The sequence below is a fragment of the Hemitrygon akajei genome, chromosome 9 (genome assembly GCF_048418815.1).
Source record: "Hemitrygon akajei chromosome 9, sHemAka1.3, whole genome shotgun sequence".
Taxonomy (NCBI): Eukaryota; Metazoa; Chordata; class Chondrichthyes; order Myliobatiformes; family Dasyatidae; genus Hemitrygon; species Hemitrygon akajei.
This window is the reverse complement of record NC_133132.1, coordinates 60,537,248-60,554,998: the sequence shown is the minus strand read 5'-3', so window position 1 is coordinate 60,554,998 and position 17,751 is coordinate 60,537,248. Positions and strand designations below refer to the sequence as shown.

Genomic DNA, 17,751 nt, shown 5'->3' with positions numbered 1-17,751 from the left:
AATTAACACATACAAAAGCTGGATGAACTCAGCAGGTCAGGCAGCATCCGTTGAAATGAGCAGTTAACGTTTCAGATCGAGACCCTTCGTCAGGACCTAAATATTCATTCCCTCCACCACTAATACATAGTGGCTATAATGCATGGTATTCACAAAATGCACTGCAACTACTCATTAAAGTTACTCTGACAGCAGCTGCCCAAACCTATAACCTTTACAATGAAGGAATAGACATCAGGCACTTGGGGATATCACCACCTGCAGGTTCCATTCCTACATCCCTCCATGCTGACTTTGGAAATATATCAACAGTCTTTCACTGCTGCTGGATCTAAAGGCTGAAGCTCCCTCCCCAACAGCAACTTCACCAGAAGAACAACAGAGTTTCAAGAAGGTGAATCATCCCTACCTTCTCCAGAGCATTTAGAGACATGCAATAAATGCTGAAAATACCTGCAATGCCCAGGTCCTAAGAATGAGTTTAACAGTTTTAAACAGTTGGGAGAAACTGTAATATAAGTAAAAGCCTGGAACACCCAGAAACAGCTTGCAGTTGATCAGCCAGAAAAATCTGGGATACCAGTTACTAAATAGTCTGTGAAATAGGAAATTGTTTTGGAAACATTTCCCAACAACTTGAGCTTAAATTTGTGAAGGCAAAATAGTGCAAAAGTTTGGGATCACTCCCGTAAAAGGAGTCAAAGTTTGAAAGTGAAAATAAGAACACCGAAAATACTCAGCAGGTAAGGCAGGTGTCAGGATGCAGTTAAAATGTTTGAACATATAAAAGGAATCAACAGCTGAAGTGAGGAAGTTTTTATTGACAGGGTAAACACACACACTAGCAAATGTTGAAAATAAGGACATTAGATATAAGGGAGGCATCAACCTGTTTCTCTCTCCATAAATGGCTGGTTTAGCATTTTCTATTTTTAAGGATCTTGAGGAATAGAAACAGAAAGTTTCAACAAGAGAATAATGGAACTGTGGAATAGGTGATAAAGATGAATCACTGAAGCAACACGAGGCTCCAAAGACTATAAATTTCTCAGAATGTAACAAGTAAGAAATTCCTTCAGGTTTGACACTTGGACTTAAAATAGCAGAGCATTAAACATACTACAGTCTGCAATGAAATAAAAATCAATGGTGCAATGCCTTCTATCAGCTTGATTCAGTAGGATGAAGATGACATGAGCACAGGGAATACTTCAGAGCAGAGCTTAAGTTACTGCAGTGACAGGAAGAGGAAACATTGAAAAAACATCTGCTTGCTCCTATCAATCACAAAGATCCAGAGTTTGAGTAATTGGGGAACATTCCTCTCTAAACCCACCAGCAATGAAAAAATAAACACACACTTGCCTTCTTGGTATTCACAATGGCCACCCTAGCTCCCCCTCCTTTTACAGGAGTGATACCAAGAAATTACATGTTTTGCTTTCTAAATAATATATCCAGCAAGCATTACTACTTACAATTCCCTTAAAAGAGCTGCATAAACTGTGCTTCTTTTGACTGATACAAAATTCCTACAAATCCTACAGCCTCTATGTGCTCCCAGAGAAAGACAGTACATAATGTGTCAGAGTTCGGTCTGCAGCTCCCCTGACATTTGACTGTGAACAGTTCCATTATGATTGGGTTATCTCCTGAGTAACAGAGCTGAGAATGGAGCAAAACTGTATTCAATGATTAATGAGTTCCTGTGATTTGAACTGACAATTCATGTAATTCCTGTCAGTGAATTAAAGTAAATAACTTCCACTGTCAATGACAACCCCATATATGCATCCCACAGGAATGCTCTCCTTTTAGAGTAAAAAAAAGGAATAAAGTTTGAAATTGTGTAATGTCAAGAGGATTTGCAAAAAATGTTGATTTCCATTTTTTTGCTTTGATAAATGTAAACATTACAGAAAAGTGGAAGATGCAAATAAAAGCAACAGTCTTCTCCCATAAATGCTGGTTGACCCACTCAGTTTACCCAGCAGATTACTTGTTGCTCCAATTTCTAGCTTCTGCAGTTGTTCATGGCTCTCCTCTGCAAATAAAGAGAACTGGAAATATGCTAATGAACAAAACATAAAATGTGCTGTCTTCTTTTGTAGGTATCTCTTGCTTCAACAGCAATCTTCATTTATGCAACACCTTCAATGTATTATAACTAACATACAATTTCAATGTTAGAGAGGAGTGAATTGGTGGTACCTCAGCTTTTGGCCATTGGGAACAAAATTGATGAACCAAGGGGACTGCTGTGTGCTGATTAATGGACATATGGCACACATCTCCTTCACCAGACTGTTCCATACAACCTGAGGTCTTATTAATTCACAGGATGGACCTCATGACATCCTCAGGCAAAATTAGAGGTAGAGAACAACACACACAAAATGCTGGAGGAACTCAGCAGTTTCGAGCCAAAATGTTGACTGTACTCTTCTCCTAGATGCTGTCTGGCCTGCTGAGTTTCTCCAGCATTTTGTATGTGTTGTTCGGATTTCCAGCATCTGTAGATTTTCTCTTGTTTCTGAATAGAGATAGACAGGTCTGTTCCATATCAACACATTGTGATGCTTGGACGTGACTGTTCTGGCGACAATCTAGTTGTTCCCAAACTAGATACCATGGAGGAACTGGGAGATTCTTTTCCTTTTGAAGTCGAGGAATGCAGCATTCAAATCAGGTGACCTTGATCTTTAGAAGAAATCGAGATACTCGCTTCCATAAAATATCAAAGATGCCGAAAGACAACACCAGTCCATAATGGAGGCCCAGGCTTACATACTATAAAATGGATTACTAAACAAAGTCAGGCAATATCACCAGCAACAGCACATCCATTGCCAATTACCTTAACACATTCTATGCACATTTTGAACAGCAGGGGATTGGTATGTCATCATCCACCCTGAGAGCCTCCAATGCACATAAACCCACAGTTACCATTGTGGACTTTTGGAGAATGAACTTGCAGAAAGCATATGGCTTGGATGGTGTCCCTGGCATGTCCTTACCTCCTGTTCTTGCTCAATCTGAGATTCCCACCTGATTTACGAAGACCACTAGCATCTCAGTACCAAAGAAGAACAAGGTAACATGCCTTAATGACAACACCAAATGGCTCTGACACCTGCTGTCATGAAGTGTTTTGAGAGGATGGTCTTGGCACACATTAATTCCAGCCTCTCAGATAACCTTGACCCACTGCAATTTGTTATGGCCAAAACAGATCTCCCTTCTCTGGCCCTAACCTCCTCTCTAAACCATTTGGATAGTAAAAACACCTATGGCAAACTATTGCTTATTGACTACAGCTCCAACTTCAATACTATCATTCCAAGCAAATCTGTGACCAAGCTCCACACGACACTTTACAACCCAATCCTCGACTTCCTGACCAACAGACTGTAAGCAGTATGACTTGTCAGCAATATCTTGGCCACCATTACCCTTAACATCGGTGCTCCAAAAAGTTGTGTCCTCAGCTCCCTGCTCTACTCCCTGTACACTCATGACTGCGTGGCCAGATTCTGCTCTAATCTATCTGCACGTCTGCAGATGATGCCACTGTAGTGGGTCTCATCTCAAATAACAATGATTCAGAGTACAGGAAGAAGACAGAGAGCTTAGTAAACCAACCTTCCTTCCGTGGACTCTGTCTACACCTCTTGCTCCCTCAGTAAAGCAGCCAGCATAATCAGATACTACCTATCCCAAACATTCTCTCTTCTCTCCTTTCCAATCAGGCAGAAGATACAAAAGACTGAAAGTACATGCCACCAGGCTCTATAACCACTTCTGATCTGCTGTCATAAGACTATTGAATGGCTCCTTAGAAAGAATAGATGGACTCTGGACTTCACAGTCTGCATTGTTATGACCTTACATCTTGTTGTCTACATCCTCTGTAGCTGTTATACTTTATTCTGCATTTTATTATTAACTTACTTTGTACTACCTCAGTCCACTGTGTAGTTGATTGATCTATATGAATGGTGCAAGACAAGCTTTTCACTCTGCACTAGTACATGACAATAATAAACTAATTCCAATTGAGGGTGAATGGACCAATGAAATTTCTCTACTATGAACTCACATGGACATGGGCCAAATAGCTTCATGAGTTGTATTGTGTTAGAAGGCTCCAGGTTCTGTCCCATTCCAGAGCCAAGAACACGGAAATCTGGGCTTTTAAAAGTTTAATATAGAAGGATATGGGTGACTTTAAAAAAATCCACAGGGCGGTAATCAGCTGGAAGTCACTGCCTAAAAAGGTGATGGAAGTAAGAGTTAATCAGGACTCGAAAAGGGGAGTGGGTTATTGGAGAGCTACAAAGATATAGTGGGAAAATGAAATGATGGGATGAATTATTACTAAAGCTATCACTAAAGAGGTCCAAACTGGTTGGCTTAAAGGTAGATAAGTCCCCTGGTCCTGATGGAATGCATCCCAGGGGACTGAAAGAAATGGCAGAACTTATAGTAGAGGCACTTGTGATAACTTACCAAAATTCCCTGGGTTCTGAGCAGGCCCCAACAGACTGGAAGATAGTGAATGTCACCCTACTGTTTAATAAAAAAGGATGTAGGCAAAAGGCAAATAACTATAGGCCAGTTAGCTTAATGTCTGTAGTCAAAAAATGCTTGAAGCTATCACTTAAGAAGAAATATCATGATATCTGGATAGAAATGGTTCCATTATGCAGATACAGCATGTATTCATGAAGGTCCTGTTAGACAAACTTGAGTTTTTTTAGGAGTGTATAATGAGCACAGTGGGTAAGAGGGGATCAGGTGGATTTTCAAAAGGCATTCAATAAAGCACAACATAAAAGACTTATTCATTAAGGATACATTTAATTGGGCTTAACATATTAGTATGGATACCTGAAGCCTGGACTGACACCTTGCCTTATTGTCCTGTTTATTATTTATTGTAATGCCTGCACTGTTTTTGTGCACTTTATGTAGTCATGTGTAGGTCTGTAGTCTAGTGTAGCTTTCTCTGTTTTGTTTTTTTTTACGTAGTTCAGTCTAGTTTTTGTGCTGTGTCATGTAACACCATGGTCCTGAAAAATGTTGTCTCATTTTTACTATGTACTGTACCAGCAGTTATGGTCAAAATGACAATAAAAGTGACTTGACTTGATGAAGGATTGGTTAACCATTAGAAGGCAGAGAGTTGAGATAAATGAGGGTTTCTCTGGTTGGCGATCAGTGATGAGCAGGGTACCACAGGGGTTGAGGCTGGGCCTGCAATTGTTCACAATATATATTAATAATCTAAATGAGGGGACTGAGTTTAGCGTATCTGAAGACACTAAATTGAGTGGAAAAGACACAGAGGATGAGGAGAGCTTGCAGAGAGATATAGATAGTTTAAGTGAGTAGACAAGGGTCCACCGATGGAAAACTATGCTGGTAAATGCGAGAACGTCCACTTTGGAAGGAAAAATAACAGATCAGATTATTATTTAAATAGTGAACGATTGCAGCATGCTGTTGTGAAAAGGGACATGGGAGTACTTGGGCATGAAATACAAAAGGTTATCAGTGCAACAGGTTATCAAGAAAGCAAATAAAATATCAGCCTTTATTACTAGAGGGATAGAGGGAGATCATGACACTGTGTACAAGGCATTGGTGAAGCCACACCTCAAGTTCAAGTTTAATTGTCATTCAACCATACACATGAATACAGCCAAATGAAACAAAACTGGGTGCAAGGTGCAAAACACAGGACCAACAGTCACACACAGCACACAGAACATATAGCATATATAATTGTGAAAGCAGAAAAACAGTTACAAAAATAAAGTAATATAAAAAATAATATAGCCCAGGGATTCCCAACCATTTTTACGCCATTGACCAATACCATTATCCAAGGAGTCCATGAGTCCCAGGTTAGGGACCCCTGATATAGCTCAAGTCCCTGAGTTTTTTGGCCTGTAGATTGATAATACATGGATGTTGTCCTGGAGCCATGCTTCTGCAAGAAGAAGTCCTCAGCAGTCCTCATTTTATGCACGTGTAGCCACAGATAGACGCAATCCAGTTGTCTTCCATCGACTGACCACTAAAGGGCAGCATTGATGGGCAGGTCCAGCCCCCAACACAGCCTGGAATCCAGTGACATACAGCTACTGCCAGCTCCAGCACCTCTTTCCTTGGCAGTTGCAAGAGACGATGCTGAAGCATGAAGGCCTGATCCATGCAACACCCCCAGCAATCAGTCTCATGGTATTCTACATTACCACTGCGCAACAAGGTGCTGCGATTGCAATAGGATCTATTTGTTGGACTGCACACTGCCTCTGGTGCTATCTTCCCTGTGTGGCTGAAGCAGGCTGCAGTATAGTGTGCAACAAGTCCAGCTCCACTGCTAGTTGGTTAGATCACCACTACTGGATGTTCTTAACATCCAGCAGTGTCCTGTGGTCGTAAAATAGACATTTATATATATTATGTAGATTCTGATTAATTGGGGCACATTGAGTCCAGCATACTTTAGCCCAATTAAGTGGCTACCCCAATTAGCTGAAGTTCCATGGAAATAGTTAAACAGGTATAAAAAAGACAAACTGCTATTTAACTGAGTAACAAATTATGTATTTAAATGAAATACAGAACAAATTAAAACACTACCAATACTACTGCAGCACTATAAAACTGTGTATTAGTTCCTAATAGTTATCGATGGAGGAATACATCTACATCGTGTTCTTTTGACTGTAAGTGAACAAAATCATATAAAAGACTGCCTTCAAAAAATGCTGTCGACAATTGCGTCCCCCAAATCTTCATCCAATATAATTGTCAATACCTGCAAATCCTTTGTAGTTTCTCACTTGTTGAAGTAGTGAAGTTGTTTCATTTTCACTCCTGGCCATTTCTAGCATCTGCAAGCCCAAATGCTTGAAACTGTGGTAAGCAAAACAGTTCTGAATTGTCTTATAGCTTATTTCCTGCCAATTAACAGGGACAAAAATTGTTGCTTTTTGAAGATGAACACATGCATCTAACGCCATTTAAAAACTGTTCGCTCAAGCACAGTGTAGTATCTAATGACCACGCAAGTGCATGCAACTGACACTAGTTACTAACTGTTCAGTAACAGTTTCCTGTCCCACTAAAGTGAATTGTGTCCCAAATAAATGAAGGGAATCCCAGCTATTTTCTTGATTAGTTTTTGTTCTTTAAGAGTTGTACCAAGGAAGTGCCTGCCCCAATTAACCAGAATCCAGTGCGCGCGTGTGCGCACACACACACACACACACACACACACACACACACACACACACACACACACACACACACACACACACACACACACACACACACACACACACACACCCACCCCACCCCACCCCACCCCACCCCACCCCACCTTGGGGCAGTGGGTGGTGTCTATGCCAACATCTACCTCTCACTCATTATTATGGGAACAGATAACCTGGTTGTTGAAGTAACACTCCCCATACGATCTTGCTGTTCTTAAACTGACTGCTACATTTCCTGTGCTAGGACAACGTCTAGTCTTCTGAAGCATTTACTTTGTCAACGGCAAATTTATTAATCCACCCTCCATTTCCTCAACCAAATCATTTATAAAACTCACAGAGAGTGAGTCTCAGAACAGATCCCTGCAGGATACTACTTAGTCACTAATCTCCAGGCTGAATACGCTCCATGTGCTACCACACTTTGCCTTCTGTGGGCGAGCCAATTCTGAATCCACTCTGCCAAGTTCCCATTTTCATGACTTTCTGGATGAGCCTTCCAATGGAACCTTGTCAAATGCTTTACTAAAATCTATATGCGCCACAACTTCCACTCAATCTTCATTAATTTGTTTTGTCACTTCCTCAATCAGGCTTGTGAGACATCGCATGCCTCTCATAAAGCCACATTAACCATTACTAATAAGACCATGCTTCTCCAAATGCTAGTAAACACTGTACCTAAAATTCTTCTCCATTAATTTGCCTACGACTGACATAAGAATCATTAGCCTACAATTCCCAAGTTTATCCCTATTAACTTTCTCGAACAAAGGAACAACATTTATCATTCTCCAGTTCTCTGGTACTACTGCTACGGCCAGTAGGGACACAAATATTATTGCCAACACCCCAGCAATTGCTTCCCTTGCTTTCCATAGCAACCTGGATATATCCTGTTGGTTCTGGAGATTTATCTATCCTGTTTTTCAAAAGCTCTAAAACTGCCTTTTTCTTAACCTCAACATGATCCAGCACATTAGGCTATTCTGCGCTGACCTCATGTTTGTCAAGGTCCCTCTCACTGGTGAACACTGAAGCAAAGTATGCATTAATGATATCCACTATCTCCTCCAACTTCAGGCATATTTCACCCTTTATCTCTGAGTGGTCCCACCTTCACTATAGACATTTTCTCTGTTCTTAACATAAGTGTAGAATGCCTTAAGGTTTTCTTTAATCCTACATGCCAAGGCCTTCTCATGTCCCCTTCTAGCTCTCCTAAATCCATTCTTAAAGTCTTTTCCTGGCTACCTTAAAACTCTTAAGAGCTCTGGTTTTTGCTGCCTAAACCTTAAGTATGCATCTTTCTTCCTATTGACTAAATGCTCCACCTCTCATCAACAATGGTTCCACCACTTTACCATCCTTTCCCTGTCTCAATGGGACAAACCTATTCAGAATGCCATGAAAGTTCTTCCTAAACATCCTCCATATTTCTGCTTTATACTTGATCTCCCACACACAAAGCCATGCTGATTATCTCTAATCAACTTTATCTATCTTATCCCTTAGCACCCCATGTAGTAGCTTAATTACCAGAGATGTTAAGCCTTCTAGTCTACAGTTCCCAGGTTTTTCTTTGTAGACCTTCTCAAATACAGGCAGAATATTAAGACCCCTTCAGTCAGCTAAAATCTTGACTTCAAAGGAGAATAGAATTGAATAAATAGTTGAGGTGTAAAAACTTTTGAGAAAGAAAGCAGAGAAGTATGATCAATTGTGTAGTTCAGAGAGCCAGCATGGGGATGATGACTTAAAAAGACTGATTTTTATGCTGCACTGAGTTGGTTGCACTGGGAGCTGCCAGTCATGAACTTCCATTTCAAAAACATTGAAACATCGTAAGCGCATCAATATCCCAAAGCACTTGAAAGAACAGGTTCCTGTTCCTTGTGGAGCCAGTCTTTGGAGCAATTACAACCTGGGGCTTTATATATGAAGCATTAAATTGACACAATTTCCCATCCAAACTTTGTCTCCAGCCTCCTGTACTGTTACAATGTAAGCTCAAGGAACGGTATATTATCCCTCTTGGCACTTTACAGCTTGCAGGACTCAAAACTAGACTCTCTAACTTTAGGTAATTTGCTCTTTCTTTCTGTTTGTGTTGACACTGGCCATTTTTACCTGCTTTCCCCATCCTTTTTTTCACATTTGTTTCATCAGGCCTCAGACCAGATTATACATCACCCATACCATAACATTAGCAACACAATACACAGACAAGGGAGCTTGACTAACCCTTCATGGTTACATTATTCCACCTCATCAGAGAAATTTCTCATATACCATCCATTGCCCTCCTCTGCATTCTCTGCTACTGAGACAGAGCTACTTTTCCTTCTCAGTTCTGATGGCGGTTCTTGACCAGAAACATTCATCGGTTCTCTTTCTACTGATGCCCGCTAATCGATTGTGTCTTCCCAGCATTTTGATTTTACATTTCAAGCATTTTCAGTTAAAAAAATCATTAAATTGATTGCTTTCTTTGGGTGACCTTGACTGATCCATGGCATTAGCAATTTTGCTGGCAGATATTCTAGCAATAGGGCTTTGGATCCCTCTTCCGCAGCACGTATAGCATTGCTTTTGACAGCAAGCTTCCAGCTAACCCAACAGTCAATGTTACTGGGTTAAATTAGGCAACTTAGCTGTTAAATTAAAAGGCAAATAGCATAATGACCTTTATTGCTAGGGAGTTGGCATTTAAAAATAGAGTTCTATTGTTAAAATTGAACAGGGAGTTGGTGAGACCACACCTGGGGTACTGTGTACTGTTTTGCTCCCTTTATTTAATAAATGATATAATAGCACTGGAGGTAATCCAGAACAGTTTCACTTGGCTAGTTCTGGGGTGAGACAGTTGTCCAATTACAAATGGCTAAAAGGGTTAGACCTGCATTCTTTGTCACTTAGAAGAGGGATGATCTTTTTGAGATTCTAACGGGATTACAATAGAGGTGCTGAGATATTTCCATTAGTGGGAGAGTCTCTACAAGGAGACATTCTTACAAGGTAACAGATGGTTATTTGAAACTGAGGTGCATGGGAATTTCTTCCTGCAGAAGAGCAGTCAAGTTTATTGTCACATGTTGAAGTATTGTGAAAAACTTGCAGCAGCATCACAGGGGCATCCTGTTCTTTTTCTTTTGAATTCTCTACCACAGAGGGCTATGAAACATACTTAATGGAGATACCTATAGTAAAGGTAGATATTTTTTTGAGAAATTGTTGTGTTAAGAGCAGTGTGGAACTGGCACGGGAGATGTGTTGAGGCCCGGGGAAGATTTGCCTTGATCAGAAAGAATGGTGGAACAGGTTTGACCGGACAAGTGGCCCACTCCTGATCCTGTTTCCTTATCAGTCCTTTCACAGAATGGTGACCGAGCATTTAATACAGGAGGAATGGGCGAGGCAGAATGTTCCAAAGTTACTCTCTTGCTGCAGCTCTTGGAGCCCTAAAAGAATGTCAAAGCACATGAAATTGTTTGGTGGGCATAAAGCAGATAGTGAAATGGGCAACAAATTTGAATGTACTTTCAGGGGCTTGAAGAAGGAGATAAGATAGATTTTTTTTGTGCTAAGTACTTTGTTTACCAAATGCTTTAACACAAGTGGATACTGAAGGCAAAAAGCAATGGCATAGGATAGGTGTCAGGCACTGAAGCAGGGACCCAATCGCAGACCAAGTACAATGCACACTGTGATATTTACTGAGCAACAAATCCAGAAAGGCAACAAAGTTGGTGTCAAAGTTCAGGTGGCGATCAAAAATTCCAGGGAAATCCAAAAACTAGAATTGGGAAACAGGTAGAGTCCATATTTGGATGGACAGAGTTCAGATACGAATGCCGGAAAGGCTCAGGAAAACTCACTGGCACAATCCAGCAACAAACAGGTGAAAACACAGGACTAAAGTACACCGAGCAATAAACAGAGAGGCAGATGATTTAGATGGAGCACAATGAGACAGAAGTGGCAGCAAAACAGGTAATAATGAGAAACAGGTGAGAGACGGAGTACTCAGTGATACAGGGGCCGGAGTAGAGCAGGAGCGGGGACAGGAGCACGTGGCCATACAAAACCACAGACTGACAGCTAGAGGGAAACACACAAAAAGGCAGCATTCACTTGGAGGTACTGACATATAGAAACGCAAGATAAAGGAGTAACAGCAAGGGATATAAGATTAGCCAGATCCTGTGTAGAGGCAGTACCAGCATATACAAAATCACTCTTCTAAAATGTTTCTAATGCTATGAATGATCACTTTTTATTACCCTTCCTGCTCTCAAAACACTGATCAATTTTTTGAATACTGCATTCAACCAACTCATGTTCAGAACTAGATGGGTGAAAATTTTAGCAGCGGGCACATTTTATTTCTTGACAGCAAAACCAAAGTAGATTTCTGGATTTATAGACTAGAACATATTTCAGAAAAGCATGCATCATGTTCTTTACGTAAGGCTCCCCACAGCTATCCCTCCCTGACTCCACCTCCCCGGTTTACAATGGGTTTAGTGAACGGTTCATCACCCAGAGAATTCACAAGTCAGAAATGAGGCTACAGACTGAGTTTCCAGGTGGCAATGATGTCTATAGCAGCAAACAAATCCATCCCACTGGTCTCATTTGTAGTTTTTCAACACCATCTCCTGGACACTTTGAAATGTCACAGCATGGAGCAGGAAAAGCTGAAGGTACAAGGCTTGGTCATCCTCTGATACCACAGCAGCTGAGTGCCATTGGAAGTGATGTTATGGAGGGAGTGCAGATTTGATCTCAGCAGCAAATCAAACTGGGAGGAGGTCATTGAAATCTGATTAGAAGTCTGGTTGCCTAGCTATAGGAAGGATGTTATTATGTTGGAAAGGATGTAAAGTTGGTAAATGGATCTGGAAAGCTTGAGTTATAAGGAGAGAATGGGTAGGCTGGGGTTGTTTTCCCTGTCAGATAGAATGCTGAGGGGAGACGTAATAGATGCATATAAAATCACACAAGGCATAGATAAGGTGAATAGTCTGGGTCTTTTCTGAGGGTATGTGAGTCTAATACTACACAGCATAGGTTTAAGGTGAGATGGGACTTAAGGGGCAACTTTCTTTTTTGCACAGAGAATATGGAATGAGTTGCCAAAGGAAATGGTAGAGGCACGTACAATTACAAGGTTTAAAGGACATTTAGACAGTTACATGGATAGAATAAGTTTAGAGAGATATGGGCCAAAATCAGGTATTGGGAACTAGGTCTGGCTGACACCTTGATTGACATTCTCAAGTTGGGCAGAACAGCCTATTTCCATGCTGTATGACTCCAAATAGAAACTTCACACTAGCCCAGCTTTCCAGTGGAGATGCTCTAACCTACATAATCTTTACCTATCCTAGTAATTTCTGTAATTAAGTCACATCAGAACATATCAAAGTGCAGCAGGGCAGGCTATCTGGCCCATTATGTCTGATTTCCCATTAAGTAAAGTCATAGCTGTTCCCTTATCTTAGCCACCACTTTCCTAAATTAATCCCGTAACCCCTCCATTCAAGCGATGAATGATAATCTATGCTCACAGTTTAAACCCTATAGCCACTGAACTCTGCAAATGGTGGCCTACCTTTTAATTCGTCATCTTCAAGAGAATTGAGAAAATCAATAGATTCTTCCAAATTGGCTTGCAACAGCAATGACTTCTTCTTCAGCTCAGATGGTTTAGTAAAGTGGAAGTAGGACCTCAGCTTCCCGGCTTCGGTCGCTGATAAACCTGGGATCAAATACAGTTGGGAGACAACCATCAAATCAAGGTGACGAATCTAACAAGTTGCTCCTCCAATAAATGGGCATTATATGACAGAAAATGGACCTTGCAATTTACTAAGAGCCTTTCACACCTTCCAGGTATACAGGCAATGAATCATACTTTGAAGGACAGTGACTGCTATAATGAAGGCAACAAGCTGCACAAACCAAACTGCAATGAAATAGATGAGCAGATAATAGAAATACAAAAAAAACTGCAAAAAGTGGAAATAGAGAAATAAAATAAACAGAAAATGCTGGAAATACTCAGTAAGTTAATCAGCATCTGTTGAGAGAGGATCAATACTATATGACTGTTTTCTGAGAAAATAAACAGGAGGTTGCTTAATCAAAAGATGGTGCCTCTCTCAGTGTAGCATTCATTCAGGTACCTGTACAGGGGTGTTATAAGACCATAAGGTATAGGAGAGAATTAGACCATTTGGTCCATTAAGTCTGCTCCACCATTTCAGCAAGCTTGATCGATTTTTCCTCCCAGCCCCAATCTTCTGTCTTCTCCCTGTATCCCTTCATGCACTGACATCACTGACTATCAACCTCTGCCTTAGATATACATAAAGACTTGGCCTCCACAGCTGCGGCAACAAATTTCACAGATTCACCGCTCTCTGCCTAAAGAAATTCATCCACCTCTCCGTTCTAAAAGGACGCTCCTCTATTTTGAGGCTGAGTCCTCTGAGGCTCTCCCACCATAGGAAACATCATCTCCACATCCACTCTATCAAGGCCTTTCACCATTCCATAGGTTTCAATTATGTCACCACTTATTCTTCTAAGTTCCAGTGAATACAGGTCCAGAGCCATCAAATGCTCTTCATGTGCCAAGCCATTTAATTCTGGAATCATTTTTGTGAACCTCTTTTGAACCCTCACTAGTTTCAGCACATCTTTTCTAAGGAGCCCAAAACAGCTCAGATACTCCGAGTGAGGCTTCACCAGTGCTTTATAAAGTTTCATCATTACATGCTTGCTTTTATAGTCTAGTCCTCTTGAAATGAATGCTAACATTGCATATGCCTTCCTCGCCCCAGGTGCAACCTACAAATTAACCTTTAGGGAATTCTGTACAAGAACTCCCAAATCCCTTTTGTGCCTCAGATTTTTGTATTTTCATTCCATTTAGAAAATAGTCAACCCTTTTATTTCTTCTACCAAAGTACATGACCATACACTTCCTGACACTGTATTACATCTGCACTTCTCTGCCTATTCTCTTAATCTAAGCCCTCTGCTTCCTCAAAACTATCTGCCCCTCCAGCTATCTGCATATCATCAGCAAACTTTGCAACAAAGCCATCAATTCCATCATCTAAATCACTGGCATGTACAGTAAACAATAATTGATCCCAACACAGACCTTTGTGGAACACCACTAGTCACTGGCAGCTAGCCAGAAAAGGCTCCCTTCATCCCCACTCTTTGCCTCCTGTCAATCAGCCACTGCTTTATCCATGCTAGATTCTTCCTGTAATATTTGCAGCTTGTAGTTTGTTACGCAGCTTCAAGTGTGGCACCTTGTCAAAGGCCTTCTGAAAATCCAAGTACACATCAAGTGATTTTCCTTTGTCCATCCTGCTTGTTGTCTTCAAAGAATTCCAACAGATTTGTCAGGCAAAGTTTTCCCTTGAGGAAATCAGGCTGACTACGGCCCATTTTATCATGTGCCCCCAAGTACCCAGAAACCACATCCTTAAGAATCGACTCCAACATCTTCCCTACCACTGAGGTCAGACTAACGAGCCTATAGTTTCTTTTTTTCTGCCTCTCTCCCTTCTTGAGGAGTGGAGTGACATTTGCTATTTTCCAGTCTTTCAGAATCATTCCAGAATCTAGTGTTTCTTTAATGATCATTACTAATGCTTCCACAGTCTCTTCAGCCACCTCTTTAGAACCCTGAGGTGTACACCAACTGGTCCAGATGACTTAACCACCTTCAGACCTTTCGGTACCCCAAGAACTTTCTCTCTAGTACTGTTAAGTTCACACACTTTATGCTCCTGACACCTGGAACATCCACCATTCTGCTAGTGTTTTCCATGATGCAAAATACTTATTCAGTTCATCCACCATTTCCTTGTCCCCCATTACTACCTCTCCAGCATCGTTTTCCAGTGGTCCGATATCCACTCTTGCCTCTCTTTTATATTTCATATATCAGAAGGAACTTTTGGTATCCTCTTTAATATCATTGGCTTCCTTACTTTTGTATTCTATCTTTACCTTAATTATTTTTTTTAGTTGTCTTCCGTTGGTATTAGAAAGCTTCCCAATCCTCTAACTTCCCACTGATTTTTATTCTATTATATGCTCTCTCTTTGGCTTTTATGTTGGCTTTGGCTCCTCTTGTTAATCATGGTTGTGTCACCCTGCCTTTAAAGTATTTCTTCCTCTTTGAGATGTATATATCCTGTGGCTTCTGAATTGCTACCAGAAATTCCAGTCATTGCTGCTCTGCCGTTATCCCTGCCAGTGTCTTTTCCAATCAATTCCGGCCAACTCCTCTCTCATCCCTCTGAAATTTCCTTTACTCCACTGTAATAGTAATACAACTGACTTTAGTTTCCCCTTCTCAAAATTCAGGGTGAATTTGATCATATTATGATCACATCCCTAAATGTTCTTTTACCTTAAGCTCGCTAATCCATTCCGGTTCATTGCACAACACCCAATCTAGAATGGCTGATCCCTAGAATACCTTATCAGAGCTTAGGGTTTAGGCCTTGAGTTGGACTTGAAACCCCAACTTTGTTACTCACTTAGCCAATGCTGATAGATAAACATGCCACTGCCTTAAAAGTCTGGTTGTACTGTATAGTGTCCAGAATGGATACACTGAAAAGTATTCACTAAATACTTGATAAAGTATTCAGCCCCACAACTATTTCCACATTTTACTGTCTCATTTTCTAAAATTAAAATATATTGAAGTAGAATTTTTGAGATAATCTATAAAACATTGTGCATCATGTCAAACCAAAAGAAAATTCTAAAACCTGTCAACAATTTATTAAAAAATTAAAAAGCAAAATTGTGAGGCTGAAAATGTATTCATCCCCTTTGTAATTACTAAACTAACTTTCCTCTGTTGCAACATATTACCTTACCAACTCACCCAGTTTGTTGGTGTAGAAAATTGGAGGATCTCCTGTTTTCAATAAATTCATAAGAATAAATACACCCTCTCTGTAAGGTCCAATAGCATGGTAGAATTTCAACAGACCAAACGAAAATGAAGACAAAAGAACATTCTAAACAAATCAGAGAAATAATAATAGAGATGCACAAATCTGAGGAAGGGTACAAGACTATCTCAAAAGTCACTCAACGTAACTCAGAGCTCAGTACAGTCCATTATAAAAAAGTGGGAAAAATGTGAAACCACAGCCGCACTGTCTAGGTCAGGCCACTTAGTTGCCACAAAAGAATGGCACTTATAAGGAAGGCCACTATGGTGCCAACGGTCACTCTAGGTGAGCGACCAAAGTCTGAGGCTACAAATGGATTTGAAGTTCATGGCTCCATAATCTCTAAAGCCTTGCGGAACAGGGATTTTTATGGAAGAGTGGCAAGGAAGAAGCTCTGGCTAAATAAAAACATATCCTTGTTCGTAACATCTTTGCAAAGCACCACTTAGAAGCTTGTGGTCAGATGAGACTAAAGTACTGAACAAATGGAGGGTGAATACTTTTGAAATGCTGACATTTCAGTTTTTAAATTTTTTTAGGTTTTCATGCTTCATAATTTCACTTTTTTGAGCTCTGCTGTGAAAAAAGGAGCATGTGGTTAACAAATAAAAAATCTCAGATAATTTGATCAAAATCTCTGGTTGTATTACATTTATGTGAACAAAGGGTTGAGGACTAAATACCTTTAAAAGGGACAGTAAGTAATTTACTAGGACTGAAATTTTCTGGATAATTTGCATCACTCCTTGTGCAGAAGTCACTAAATTAAACTAATGATAAGTCTGCATGAGTGGCTTTAGTTTGTTTAATCATGTACTGCAGAGTCAGGAGAATAGAAGGAAAATCCAAGGCAATGCTAACGTGACATCAGGAGATCTAAATTCAAACACAATTGGAGTATTGTTATTAACCCTGGTTATGAGAGAAAAGGTATTCAGTTATTGGAGACATTGCAGAAAGAAGCCAGCAAGATAACACCCAAATGAGCATACTTTCTCACTTGCTGAGTAATTCAACATTCTCTGTTTTGCCTGTGGATGGTGACGAATCAACTTGTATCCCACAACTTGTGTTGCAAAGATTTGCAATTTAGAAGCTTGATAAAAAGTTATGGAGTGTTTTTCTTTGTTCTACCAAGTGAAGCCTCAACATAAAAGAGTCTTTACCTTCAAAGCTCCTGTTCATGTGGACCTCATCTCGAGGAGTCATAATAAATGCACCCCTGGGAATGATTGCAGCTTCTCTGTTTATTAGTTCAATTGTGGATGTCAAGCGTTCTTCTTCCTTTATCTTGAACTTGAACAAAAAATTTAGAAATGTATAATTTCAAAGCTCCAAATCAACAACTATAATTTTAGCCTGTCCTTAACTTGTCCTTACTGAGCTGTGCTGATCTTCAACAACTAGCACAATCTTCATTCTCATTTCTCAATCTCTCTCCTCTGAGCCTACCTCTT

At 40.3% G+C, this 17,751-nt stretch overlaps 1 protein-coding gene across 4 annotated transcripts in view; it reads right to left on the bottom strand.

Moving 5' to 3' along the window:
- The window catches only part of rsph9 (radial spoke head component 9), a 54,348-nt gene that overhangs the window by 24,979 nt on the left and 11,618 nt on the right, over window positions 1-17,751 (bottom strand). Inside the window, exons 3-6 of one of the 4 annotated variants that reach the window (XR_012100232.1) lie at window positions 17,461-17,590; window positions 12,907-13,053; window positions 6,833-6,930; window positions 6,338-6,441 (exon numbers count right to left, since the gene is read on the bottom strand). Coding sequence is in view for 3 of the 4 variants with exons in the window: in XM_073056079.1 (XP_072912180.1) it covers window positions 6,902-6,930; window positions 12,907-13,053; window positions 17,461-17,590 (306 nt within the window). In the remaining variant the exon portion in view is untranslated. Of the gene's footprint in view, window positions 1-6,337; window positions 6,442-6,602; window positions 6,931-12,906; window positions 13,054-17,460; window positions 17,591-17,751 lie in introns of those variants that run through there. The other 3 variants (XM_073056079.1, XM_073056078.1, XM_073056080.1) reach the window with 3 other exon arrangements.